The sequence below is a fragment of the Pocillopora verrucosa genome, chromosome 10, assembly GCF_036669915.1.
Source record: "Pocillopora verrucosa isolate sample1 chromosome 10, ASM3666991v2, whole genome shotgun sequence".
Classification (NCBI taxonomy): domain Eukaryota; kingdom Metazoa; phylum Cnidaria; class Anthozoa; order Scleractinia; family Pocilloporidae; genus Pocillopora; species Pocillopora verrucosa.
This window is the reverse complement of record NC_089321.1, coordinates 1,174,709-1,189,025: the sequence shown is the minus strand read 5'-3', so window position 1 is coordinate 1,189,025 and position 14,317 is coordinate 1,174,709. Positions and strand designations below refer to the sequence as shown.

The following is a 14,317-nucleotide window of genomic DNA, read 5'->3' as shown; positions in this document are numbered from 1 at the left end:
TTACTCTTTCTTAAGCCATCAAGTTTCTGAAAATGTTTAATTAAATAAATACTGTTTAATTAAATAAATACTGTTTAATTAAATAAATACTGTTTAATTAAATAAATACTGTTTAATTAAATAAATACTGTTTAATTAAATAAATACTGTTTAATTAAATAAATACTGTTTAATTAAATAAATACTGTTTAATTAAATAAATACTGTTTAATTAAATAAATACTGTTTAATTAAATAAATACTGTTTAATTAAATAAATACTGTTTAATTAAATAAATACTGTTTAATTAAATAAATACTGTTTCAAAGATAGGATAGTCAGATATCTTAGCTTCTATTATTTGCCATGAAAAAAATTGCAAAACCAAACATTGCTCAAAGTTTAATATTATTTCACTTTCACTGTATATGCAGGCCCAGGGAGGAAGCTAAAAAAAAACAAAGAGAGGTACAAAAGGTAAGTAAAGTGGAATAAACAAAGCTTAGGTAAAGTTCAAGTCAGTGTGATTATTATTAACACTATGCATATACACATCATCCTGGCTAATTTGAAACTCATCTATCTAGCCTTAGAGTTACAAAGAATGAACCCACATGTCATTGACTGCTATGTTAAGCTGAGTCAAATCTTCATAGAACTTGCCTATGATCTGCATTCAAAAATTTGTATGATATAAATTCCAGGTCTCAAACAAGGGAAACTGTCAGTCAACAAGCAACAGCAGTTGCAGATAGTTGCTGCACAGTGTGAACAAGTGAGGGCACTTGTAGTTGATGAGGAAGAAGACCTCCCTCCCATACCAGAACCTAGTGTAGCTGTTATTGACACTGAATCCAGCATGAAAAGTGACACTATCCATGGAGGCTATCACAGCATGTGTGAAGGGAAAGGCAAAGACTAAGGGATGAAGTAGGGTCCCTCAAGAAAAAAATAAGCAGAATATGTTGGTTAGTTGAGCTAACAACTATATATACATATACATATATATATATATATATATATATATATATATATATATGTATGTATATACAGCATACAACAAAACCTTGCTTATAAGCCTTTCATGTATACAAGTCTGTGACAGGTTTTGACTATGCTTAACAACAGGAGAACTTATATCGAGGGTTTACAAGCATCAAAAAAGAGTGTTCAGAAAGAGCAGTTGTGAAGACTTGCATTAACACTATCCAAGTATATCTTTATCTATTGACGTGTTTGGACATTGATGCATCAAAATAAATCAAGAGTTATATTAATTAACCTTTACACCCTAACATTATCATGCATATTCTCCATACTAATCGTAATACATTTCCTAAGGTGCTGACAAGGAGAATTTGTTTGCCAATCTAAAGGTTCCTTCCCTGGTGTATGACCATTTCCTTTATTCTCATGACCTTAATGTGTGATTCAGGAACGATATTGTAGGGAGAAATTAGATACTATTCATTCTTAGGATTTAAAGGGTTAATTGACATATATTATTTGCTGTTAAGATGACCCTGATTCTAAGAATATTAATGATATTAATTACCAAATAGAAAAGCCTTGACTGTGCTCTGTTCTGTTGTAAAGCACGCAGGAAGCGGCTAGAGCACGAAAGAAATGTAGGGGGAAACACGAGACGTAGTCGAGTGTTTCTCCCCACTTCTTGAGTGCTCTAGCCGCTTCCTGCGTGCTTTACAACAGAACAGAGCACAGTCAAGGCTTCTCTATTTGTTTTATAATAAAGAATCCATTAAATTCCCCGAGCATTACTTTCAATTTTCAAAACAAACTTTATTTCCAAAGCGAACAACAGTGTCGTCAGCATGCTCTATACTCTCATAAAGCACGCTAAAATAAGCCAATCAGAATCCCTGTTAGAGTGATTCAAATAATCTGATTGGTTGTACAAGACTAAAGCTGTCAAAAGTGTCAAACCATCAAAGTTAAAAAACCATCAAAGTTCACCTTCTGCGATAGTTTACAAACTAAAATAGTTCGGTAGGTCGAATTTAACACTTTTGCCTGAAGTTTTTAAGTCTCTAATACAGAATCTTGAAGTGAAATGTTCAGTGAACTTCAGCCGAATTATGGCTCATAAAAACACGCGAGTTTTTTCATATGACAAGGTAGAAAACAAACTGTTCAAGGCGAGTGTTTTTTGAATGAACGACAGCTGAATTCACCGGAACATGAAGATCGCTCGGGATGACAGCGTCGCAAAACTCGGCTGCGATGAAAGATGTGACTTTCCACTCAACGCATCGGAAAGGATATCAGAGCAAGCTCTTATTTTTTCACTCGAAGGGCGGCCGATGTAGTTTCTGAGGCTTGCTGTGATGACCGGAGATCGCCATGATGAGCGAGCCGCGATGGACTTCAGCATGATCATATTCGCTCAGACACCGTCATGATTAGAATGAATTTTAACAGTTATGCCAGTTTGGTTATATTTTTCATCATTTCTGTTTTGTTCTGTTTTGTTTTCGAACACTGAACTTTATATACTATATGAGTGTTAGCTGTGTTTGATTTTTATTTCCGTACGTAAGCTTGCAATCTAACTGAGCGTGAATCAATCTTTAAAACCTCGAATGTCTATTTTGTTTTTCCTTTGAGGATTTTCGTATCTGCTCACGTTTTAATAACGTAAATTACGGCGCCTGGTATGTTTACAAACCTTTGTTTGATTCTTCTGTTGCTACTTGTCGGCTCGCTTCAGTTCCGAAATTTCACTTTCAATTATCGGAAAAAAGCTAAAAAGAAGTCCCGGTGCATCTGTGATGTTTGCCATCAAATTTTCTATCCATCATTTGCATCATGTAGTCATGTTAACCCTTTAACTCCCAAGATCTGATTGTTAATTCTCCTCTCTATAGGGCGTGAAATCAATTTTTTTCTGATAGCCATTTGGCTCCTAAATTTTTCAAAGACAAACAGAACTTTTTTTACGCTGTCAGCATTTAGATAGACCCTCCAAAATTAAGTTCACCAAAATCCAAGATGGTGTCTAGTCATCGATCGAGATGCATGTACTGCGTTTTGGAAACAAACTTAACGAGGAAGTTTGCCGCGGATTTATCTTTGCAAATCTTTTTAATTTACTATGTCTCTAGGTAAGGTCATAATGAAGTATTCTAGTTGCCAGTTTGGTGACTAATTTTCAGGATTTGGTCGCCAAAGTGAAAAATTTAGTCACATTGGCGTCTGTATTAGGCGCAATTTCACGCCCTGCAGTCTAGCTGCTACACATTTTCTTTACTCTAAAAATTCTGTAAAAGCTTTGAAGTATAACAGAGTCAGAATCCGCCGGATAAAACTGACTCAACCGCAATGCATCCATCACCTTCTAATGACTACCTAGAACTCGCTTTGAAATCGAACACTTCGAATTTATACTGGAAAATACAGATTCAGTTTAATGTCTTGAGGTTTGCTGCTCGTAAGGTCCATTTTGTTTGGCACACTGTATATGCAAGGCTTACTACTCGCTGAATATCATAATAAAGGCGACAAAAGATCGAAGATATTTAATGCAGTTCTAAGGTCATCTCATGGTCGATGGAGACAATCACATAACAAATTTTATTGGTTTTTCAAAACGTCCGTTGTTGCGTTATCTGAAATTCTAGAGGATTTAGAAAATAAACCAGAAAAGAGTATGATGCAAATGCTTTGTTAAATACTCTGTTCATTTGTTCAGCTCCCTTTTGAGATTCAAAACTCCTTGACAGTGCCTACCGGCCGAATTGGGGGACGTCGGCGTATCTGAAAGTTGTTTACTTTGTATCCTTATAAAACCTTTGTTGAAACTTCCGAGGTTTAACCAAATCAAATGTCAATGGCCGACTATGCTATTTTTGTCAAACAAGGTCAAGTTAAACACATTTTTTAAAATTTTTAATGGGAAAATTAACTTCGCCTTGTAATAGAGCCATCTCTACGGCACTAAGGTATTTTGGTCGTTCATTGTCGAGTAAAATTTATTTTTTGCAGCTATCCGTGAGCCAGATCTGTGCTTCAGTGCAGCTCCTCTTCAGGCCCTGTTGAGAAGCCCGCCAAAATCGACAACCCATCCGTTACTCCGTAGATGGGCAAGGAATTGTTACACCGATTCAGACTCTACAACACGCGTGATTTCAACATCCGATACGCAATTGAGCAGTGATCCTTTGACTTAATAACAATATTGGCAGGTATCACGTAACAGCCAAGCTGCGGTCAGTGATGAGAACTATAATGTCAAGTTGTCAAACCTTCTTTAGTTTTCCAATATTTCTCAGTGTTATCTAATGTCAATGGTACAAAGTTATATTACCAAGTTGTCAAACCCAAAAGCATCAAGTTAGCAAAAAGAAAACTTAACTGAACTTTAAGTGCCAATGGCACAAAAGTTTTTGCATTTTCCAGTCGATAGCTGTATTTGAAATTAAAAATAGTCGCCCTTTGCGCCTAACGAGTTCTCTTCGACCATTTTTTTGTGCATTGAAAGTACGATTTGGCGGCTTAAAAGTGTCTCAATTAAGCGCGCGCCCAATACGATCATGTTACATAGCTGTGACTTAGAAAACTGTCGGCAATTATGGTGGTGAAAGGAGAAATCTACCAGAAGAAGGGACGAACGTGTTGCGTGGCCGAAGCGCCAAATGATGTTAGCTACAAGAGTAATACACATAAACCGGGTATTTCTATACCTTACTTTCGAAAGGATGAAGCTGCATAACCAAAATGGACGCGTTTCGATCGTCGACATCGAGGAGATTTTATTCTTCAATGTCGTTAGCCTTGTTCTCCGCACCGGCTTCGAAGACGTCTGTTACGAACACATACTACTAGTCAAATCAAGGGAAGATAACCAATGAATTCAGCTAAAAAAAGATGCTGATTGAGGGGCCTGTTCCCACACCGTGCACGATTGTTCAACATTCTTTTCGGCTGACATTCCGCAAGGGAAGAATGGTGAGCTCCTTATTGTTGTCTATTTCACGCGCTTAAAGTGTACTTATACCTCTTGTCTTTCCACATGACTACATTTGCGCTTTTCTTATCGTATCGTTTGAAAATCCTACCAATTGTAGTTTCCATCGTATTTTAACAACAGTCTTACATCATTTGTAATGAATTTCAAGCCCTTTCCTGGGCTGACCGATATCCTGTTGAGTGAACAGTGCGAAACCTCATGCGGATACTGGCATAAGCACAAGTTCGAAGGGGTCGTGTATTCTCCTAACCTAGGTTTCCGGAACTCCATTCCACGAGCCATCAATTCCCCCCCTACCATCAAGAAACTAAAAGTAGCAACAGTAGCAATGTCATTATGATAACAGCATTGCAACGAGATAATTGAGGAGGAATTTTATTAAATTAGATGGAAGCGAATCCGAGTGCCGTGCGAAATTCGATGCTTACGAAATATTCATTTTAATACTGATGTCAGTTATTTCCTTTGAGCGGAATGGATAATATAGTGATGCTGCACTTAAACTTAAGAATTTTTTCTCTTTTAAAATCCCTATTTGAGATTAAGTTGAATCAGATGGCTATAAACTCACTCGTTTTCCTTTCGGTTTGACCGGCTCGACGATCGTGACGATAGCCTCTGCCTTTGCAATCTTTGAGGAAAGGGGCAACTTGCAGTGAAACTGCTTGATGACTTCTCGGTAAAAATTCATCGTGCCTCGTGATAAAGCTGATTCTTTCGTCAAAAGTTAGCTGTTGGTTTACCGAGGGAATTTCTCTACAGCAACCAATCTCTAGAGCACTGACCGAGAGGAACCTTCGTCGCACATAGTGCGAAGGAATAAAATGATATGGCAACAGAACCGAACACAGCTACGCATTCTCCGTATAGAATTCACCATAGAAAACAAAACACAAACGCAGAAAAATAAACATTCAGTAACGGGAAGTTTGATTGAAAAATTTCCGGTTTAGACGTTTCTAACTTCCCGCGTACACATTCACCCTCGTCGTGTGTCAAGGTGAATATGTACGCGGGCAGCTAGAAAAGTCTAAGCTGGAAAATTTTTAAGCAAATTGCGGCGTAGCGTCCGTTTCACGGTGAAGATTGAGTTTGTAGTGAATTGAAATGAAACTAAAGTATATGTGCTTGGATTTTTCGTTGGATTTGTGGCCGCCCAGTCATCAGTTTTGAGCTTAGATTTTTTGCTTCTCGTTCGGAAATGGAGTGTGCAGCCTTGAGCCTCCTATGTGCGTAGTAAACCCAGAAATGAATAACCAAAGTGGGTTCTTTTCAACATAGTAAGCGATCAGATAACAACTAATGTACTGTGGAAGTAAGGTAAGGTATTTTTATTGAAAATTTGACCTCATTTTTTTATTCCTAAGAGCGGTTGTAAATATTCCTATACAAACTCATACAATTTCGCCATGACTCTTATTTCACAAGATGATCATCTCACGGCTGGAGCTTGGGCCTATTTTGCTTTAAGTATACAGATGAGCGTGGAATTGGTGGATATGTTGTTCGTGACTTCTTGTGTTGTTTTGAAGAGTAATTTTTATTCGTTCTGACCTTTGATGGTCTTAAAAGACTGAAATTAGCGGGTTTACAGGAAGCAAAGATACCGCAAGGTCAACTTCAACACTTTTCGCTTTAAATTAAAATGAGAAAATCAGCTTCGCCTTGGAATAGAGCCATCTCTACGGCACTGAAGTATTTTGGCCGCACAATGGACCACGCATGATTGCCAAATCTCTATGACATCTGATAGGCCAATGAGCAGTGACCCTTTAAATAAAAATATTGGCGGATATCACGTAACAGCCAGTTGTGGTCAGTGATGTAAATTATAATGCCAAGTTTTCAAACCGCACTTGTAGAACCTTCTTTGGTCTTCCAATGTGCTCAATGTTATCCAATGTCAGTGATGCATAGTTATATCACCAGGTTTTAATACCGAAAAGTAAGAAGAGAAACGTAACACGTCAGCAAAAAGAGAACTTAACCAAGCTTAACTAAAGTTATGCTTGGTTGAAGACTTTTAACTATTTAGTTTTTCCAGTATACAAGTGAGCCTTAGACCTTAGACCACGCATGATTGCCAAATCTCTATGACATCTGATGCAACATCTGATAGGCCAATGAGCAGTGACCCTTTAAATAAAAATATTGGCGGATATCACGTAACAGCCAGTTGTGGTCAGTGATGTAAATTATAATGCCAAGTTTTCAAACCGCACTTGTAGAACCTTCTTTGGTCTTCCAATGTGCTCAATGTTATCCAATGTCAGTGATGAATAGTTATATCACCAGGTTTTAAAACCGAAAAGTTAGAAGAGAAACGTAACACGTCAGCAAAAAGAGAACTTAACCAAGCTTAACTAAAGTTATGCTTGGTTGAAGACTTTTAACTATTTAGTTTTTCCAGTATACAAGTGAGCCTGGAATTGGTTAATATGTTGTTCGTGACTTCTTGTGTTGTTTTGAAAATAACTTTAATTCATTCTGACCTTTGATGGTCTGAGATATGCAACACATGTTATATTCTGGGATACCTAAGACTTTCCAAAGAGCTTTCGGGATCTGGAATCTTAAAGACTGAAGTCAGCAGGTTTAAAGAAAGCAAAGATATCGCTTTTGGCCTGTTGTGTTCCTGCCGCGTACAACATCTACTCAAGGTTGCAATTATTTATTTAATCTATCGCTCTTATGTAATACAGGCACAGCGTATTTAGGAGATGAAATCACTATAGTTGATCGTTTAAGTTTTTCATTTGAATGAATAAACTGCCTGTTGATTCGTAACTTGTCGCGTTGGTTATGTTCCAGCCGCGTACAACATCTACTCAAGGTTGCAACATTGTACGTGTTTCGTAGTAAACAGGATTTGCCTAAGGGAGTCTATATTGTAGTGATTGCGCCAAAAAGGACAAACCAAAAAAAAAGAAAGACTCTTGGTAATTGAGATAATTATAGATAACTCTATTGGGATTGAATTTATGACCGCATGACCACCAATGCTTGTCTTCATATAGCTACAGTTTTGAACCTTTTATAAACGTTAAACGTTAAACGTCCATTGAGAACTTTATTAGCAATATATCACAGCCAATTATGTCAAATGTTTCGTCGTTTCTAACATCATCATTATCGAGGGACAATGACACACTGCTTCTTTGGTGTCTAATTACCACATATGGAAAGGGCCTTTGAGGTATTTCGTTTCGTATGCGGTTATTTAAAATCTTCCCGACTTGCGAATTCAGCGCATTTCGCGGTTTCGGGAAAAAAAATGATGCGAAGATCAGGAATGCGAGATCAGGTGATGCGGAAAAGGCAGAGTTTTTCCTGTGCCGTTCAAAGGTGTATTAAAATGTCTTTCCCAAACTTATTTTAAGCTTATTTTTTAGCTTGTAATGGCAAAGCTGAATCGCGACGCATTGAAAAGTTCTTACTGAATTAGATCGATAGGCTGGTGGTGTCTTTTATGATAGTCGACAATTACATATCTATTCTTATGATGAGTCAAGCATTTGGTTTCTCATAAAAAGAGTTTAAAATGACCAGATTTGGACGGTCCTTCTATTGATACGAATAATCAGAAACTTTGATGACAAATTTACAGGTAAGGTATTCTCACTTTTTTTGAACTGAATGATGCACTGCACCCTGTGTTGGGAAAACCGGTTTGATCGAGAATAACCTGATTTGATGCGTCAATCATCCATTGTTATTTGCCTCGCTTTTGCTTTTTAATTGATACACCCAAGCCCAGCATAATCAGTTGAGCAAGTCAGTAACAGTGTGAACTACTACAGCTTACGAGTCTTTGAATTCTTTTTGCAAGAAAGTCTTCCTGCGAGCTCTACATGGCTTCATCTAAGCTAGTAAGTGACTCAGTCCTGAAGTTAAACCAAGGGGTTCGATTAAATACTGTCTCAAGTATTTTTATTGAGGAGCTAAGGCTATAGCATTTGAAGTTCAATCTTTGTGACTCTCCCTAAATACTGTCTTTTCTAATTAGAATATTGTAGTTTTTGAAACTCTTTTATCCTGAGGAAATATAACCAGTGCATGTCACTTCTGATGCTAAGTATCCTAAAAGTGAGTGACGAATGATGATGTTATTATTACTGTCGTCCATTGCATGGTTTTCGTAGGATAGAAAAAAAAGCAGTAATCACATTGAGAATGAGCTCTTTAGACCACTAATAAAAGCGAAAAAGAGAAAGCTAAGTTCATGAAAGCAATGTTTTCTCCCCGTTATTGAATCAAATTTTATCTCAAATGATGGAGTGCGAAATGAGGAAAACCTAAACTATTCCGTTCCCTCGCATGACTTCAAGAAACAGTAGATTGAAGTGTCGTTCTTGTTCTTGATTACATTAGAACTATCAGAAGTAGAATGTAAGATATGCCTCAAGTTAAGAAAATGATAGAGTTGTTCAAATTGTAGCCATAGAACGTTGCAAGCCCACAGTTTCTGTCTGGCAAGACGTTATCTTTATCACAAAAAATAATATCTTGATTTGTCGCCAGTTTTGTTTTTCGTCTCGCTCAGTCATTCGCATAAAAGGAATATTGTTATTTAATCTATCGCTCTTATGTAACACAGGCACAGCGTATTTAGGAGATGAAATCACTATAGTTGATCGTTTAAGTTTTTCATTTGAATGAATAAACTGCCTGTTGATTCGTAACTTGTCGCGTTAGTTATGTTCCAGCCGCGTATAACATCTACTCAAGGTTGCAACATTGTACGTGTTTCGTAGTAAGCAGGATTTGCCAAAGGGAGTTTATATTGAAATGATTGCGCCAAAAAGGACAAGCGAAAAAAAAGCAACGAAGAAAGACTCAGGTTAATTGAGATAATGACTCTATTGGATTGAGTAGTAAAGAATTTGAATTTGTGATCGCATGACCACCTATGCTTGTCTGCGTGTAGCTACAGTTTTGAACCTTACACGAAAATTAGCGCCCATCGAGAGCTTTAGTAGCAATATATCACAGCCAATTATGTCAAATGTTTCGTCGTTTCTATTATTATCATTATGGAGGGACGATGGCACACTGTTTCTTTGTTGTCTAAATGTCACATATAGGGACAGCGAGATCAGGTGATGCGGAAAAGGCAGATTTTTTCCTTTGTAGTTCAAAGGTGTATTTAAATGTCTTTCCCAAACTTATTTTAACGACAAAGCTGAATCGCGACGCATTGAAAAGTTCTTTCTGAATTAGATCGATAAGCTGGTGGTGCCTTTTATGATGGTCGACAAATATATATCTATTCTTATGATGAGTCAATCATTTGGATTGTCAAAAAAGAGTTTTACATAACCAAAATTTGGACGGTCCTTTTATTGGAAAGAATAATCAGAAACTTTGATAACAAATTTACAGGCGTTGTAAAAAAATTGCTCAGGCATTATCACGTTTTTTGAACTGAATGATGCATTGCGCCCTGTGTGGGAAAACCTGTTTGATCCAGAATAACCTGTTTTGATGCGTTAATTATCCATTGTTATTTGCCTCGATTTTACTTTTGAATTGATACACTCAACCCCAGCATAATTAGTTGAGCAAGTCAGTAACAGTGCGAACTACTACAGCTTACGTGACTTTGAATTCTTTTGCAAGAAAGTCTTTCTGCAAGAAATTTAAAGCTCTATATGACTCAGTCCTGAGTTCAGCCGAGGGGCTCGATCAGATACTATCGCAAATTTTTTTGTTAAGGATCTAGAGCTATAGCGTTTGAGGTTCAATCTGTGTGACACTCCCTAAATACTATCTTTTCTAATTAGAATATTGCATTTTTCGAAACACTTTTATCCTGGGGAAATATTACCAGTGCTTGTCACTTCTGATGCTAAATATCCTAAAAGGGAGTGACAAATGATGATGTTATTATTACTGTCATCCATTGCATGGTCTTTGTAGGATAGAAAAAAAGTAGTAATCACATTGAGAATGAGCTCTTTGGATGACTTACAAAAGCGAAAAAAAGCTAAGTTCATGAAAGCAATGTTTTCTCCCCTTTAATGAATTAAATTTTATCTCAAACGATGGAGTGCAAAATGAGGAAAACTTAAACTATTCCGTTCTCTCGCAAGGCCTTAAGAAATAGTAGATTGTATTGTCGTGCTTCTTCTTGATTTTATTCGATGTAGAAATCAAGTTACTAGTATTGTATTGGCTTGACAATCCACTTTTCGTTTTCGTCTCTTCAAATCAACGCTGTTGACGCCATGGTTGGTCTTTGCAACCTGTTTGAGTGGCATCGCGGCCCACATAACCTTAAAAAATTAAATAAGAACTTTCCTTTGCATACCTTTAACTATCAAAAACATATATACAGGGGAACTAGCTAGAAGACAAAGGCACAGGCCTCATTGGAATCCATTGATTTTCCAGAAGTAACCTAGTACATATGAAGTTAATTTAGTTCATAATTTCCGCTATTAAACCATAAAGCAAACAAACAGAAGATACGCCCCAAGTTAAGAAAATGATAAGGTCGTTCAAATTGTGGCCATAGAACGTTGCAAGCCCACAGTTTCTATCTAGCAAGACGTTGTCTTTATGACAATGAACAATATCTCGATGTGTCGCCAGTTTCGTCCTTCGTCTTGCTCAGTCATAAGCCCAAAAGGAATCATGGTTATGTAATCTATTGCTCTTATGCAATACAGACACAACGTATTTATAAGATGAAATTACTATAGTTGATCGTTTTAGTTTTTCATTTTAATGAATAAACCGCCTGTTGAAAAAAACTGAGCTTAATCAGTTAAACTCAGAACTTTCTATTTCGAGCGATTAAAGTAGTATTTGAGCAACACACTCCGCCTTAAAATTTTAATTGTAGTGGGAGCTGATCGAAAAGTCCAAGAAAAATCTATACTCTACAGTCACAAGATGCCAACCCAGTCAGCCATGTGGAAATGAATGTACTTGAGCGAATTTGGAAAGTCCACAACAAAAAAACCTTTTTACCTATGCAGTAACTTAAATGTGAGACACCACAGAAATATTGAAATCGTTGAGGACTCAAGAAATAGATTAGGAGACACTAAATGGTGTGCACAACTTCAAAACTGTCTCTTTCGGGCCACAAACGCAGTTCTCGGTCGCTTTGCAAGCATGACTTTGTAAGTCAGTTTGAGTCAATCGTATTCTCGCTAACCTCACAACTATATTGTTCTAGCAGCTATTATGTGCTAAATGTATGGCCCCAAATGGTAAATGTTTTGGATTCCGGCCGTCATAAATAAGGAAACGCCTCGTTGAGCCTTGGTTTTCCGTTTTTCTTTCAACCTTTTAGAAGTCAGACGTCACCGTAGATTACATATCGAAGCACTGCCCAGCATTTCGCGGTGGTGGCTGCCCATATGCCAAGCTTGCCCAAGAAAAGAAAGGCGTCTGTGCCAAATGTCCTCCTTTCAACAATGGTTGCCCTTTCAAACAATGCAAGACCGTGGGTGAGCTTCAAGACATGATGGGTCAGATGCGTGACCAGTCCAAAGGCGAAGCTCAATGGATCGAGTTTTTGAAGGATGTCGTCTTTCTTAGTAAGGAAAAACAAGTAGAGCACGGAACTCAAAGCCTCTTCAAGGGTGGCTGCCCCTTTGCCAAAGACACTGCAGGAAAGGAGATTTTGAAACCTGCATACATTGAAGTGAGTAATTTCGGTTTCATAATGAAAATATTAAATGGAAACCATCGATAAAGAGCTTTCTAACGTATTGCTTTGGTGCGGGAATTTCTTTTCGTTCCCTAGTTTTTTTTTAAGCAATGCCAAACAATTGTCACTGTATAGTGTTTTTTCCACTTTCATGGCAAATCTCGAAACACGAATCATTCTACAGAATCTATAACCTGAAATAAAGAAAATTGTGACTAGCTCACGGCTGATTTATTTGAGCTGTTGTGTACCGGTTCCCAGTGAATATTCTTGTTTCTAGTTCAACTTTATATCCGCTTGAACCTGCAGTGTCCATATTCTTTGACGGTTGAAGAGCTCGTCAAGAAGTGCCCAGTTGATTTACTTGAGCTGTTATGTACCGACTCCTAGTCAATATTCTTGCTTTTAGTTCAACTTTATTTTCCCTTTTAACCTGCAGTGTTCCTATTCTTTGACGGTTGAAGAGATCATCAAGAAGTGTCCAGTTTTTGGTAAAGGTGTGTGCCCATATACAGGTCTTGTTGATGAAATGAAAGGAATCGCCGAAAACTGCCCTGGTTTCAAAGACGGATGTCCCTTCAAGAAACTGACAACCATGGGTGAGTACGCGGGCAAACTGGCCGAAATGCGAGATAAGACTACCACTCCAAAGGGTCGGGCTGCATTCGAGAAGTTGATAAAGAGGGTTCATGAGATCTCCAAGGAGGCTGGACCTTCGCCATTCCCTCCAGATACCTGCCCAGTCTTTACCCGTGATGCACATGGAAAGCGCATCATGCCAAAATACAATTAGGCTTCCTCACAGTGGAAGAAGAAGGATCTGACTGAGCCAACTAGCGTATAAGTAGATTTTTTTCAGAAGTGACTTTTAGTTCCATTTCGGTGTCTTGTTTAAGGGTAGCTTCAGTCAGTTTCCTCCCGATGTTTTACCTTTTAGATATAGGTTTTGGTGTTGGGATCTTAATTGGTTGGGAAAGAAGCCTAGCTCGGTACATGATGAGATGATGAGATAGGTATCAAATTATCTATGGAGAGTTCCCGCTCATTCAGCCGGGCTGTAACGACCCGTTCCTTCGTGTAGTGTGTATGGAATTGCCTGAGTAAGTGATGCTACTTTGTAGTATTTTGTTATATGTGTTCCTCGCTACTAGATGTTTCGGTGTTGGGCTTTTTTTGAAGAGAGTTTTTTTACTTATTTGGCAATAAACAACTCCCCTCCCGGTTTTCAAAGAATTTATCCTATAACGAGACTAACGTAGGAATTTTTTAGGCCATTCTTTGGTCATATTTGTATCTGATCTTGTCTTCAAGTGCAGCTTCAACACAATAACAGTATTCAATCTTTTATCTAGGAATACAATAACAATAAAGCTCTCATCTTTGGGGTTTTAAAATGATTGTCACGTTCAGTTTGTGGTGATTTAACCTCGACAACTTATTTCTGCACGGGGTTCTTAAAGGAAAATTAACATGAAATTATATCAGTATGTTTTTATGTGAGGGCGGCTACTCGCCATCTCAGTTGTAATCAAGTTCGCATACATTATTGAACATATCCTTTATCTTAAGGTTACTGTCAACAACATAGGGTCCCTTCCGGAAAAATCGTCGAACGTGTGCTGCTTTTAAAGAAACCACTAAGAATGCTATGGCCTTCCATCACCGCCAAAGTTAAATTGATCAATTT

The 14,317-nt window shown here is 37.7% G+C and overlaps 1 protein-coding gene across 1 annotated transcript; it reads left to right on the top strand.

Annotated features, from left to right (window-relative positions):
* The first annotated feature begins 8,694 nt into the window (after nucleotides 1-8,694).
* Nucleotides 8,695-14,028, top strand: LOC131781076 (uncharacterized). The gene is made up of 3 exons (XM_059097729.2): nucleotides 8,695-8,836; nucleotides 12,271-12,624; nucleotides 13,070-14,028. The coding sequence occupies exons 1-3, from the start codon at nucleotides 8,819-8,821 to the stop codon at nucleotides 13,421-13,423; spliced, it is 726 nt and encodes a 241-aa protein (XP_058953712.1). The 5' UTR covers nucleotides 8,695-8,818; the 3' UTR covers nucleotides 13,424-14,028.
* The last annotated feature ends 289 nt before the right edge of the window (nucleotides 14,029-14,317 follow it).

Excerpts from the sequence above, each read along its gene's own strand:
- LOC131781076 (XM_059097729.2), top strand. Across the intron at positions 12,625-13,069 it reads TGAAACCTGCATACATTGAA|TGTTCCTATTCTTTGACGGT; the intron begins GTGAGTAATTTC and ends TTTAACCTGCAG.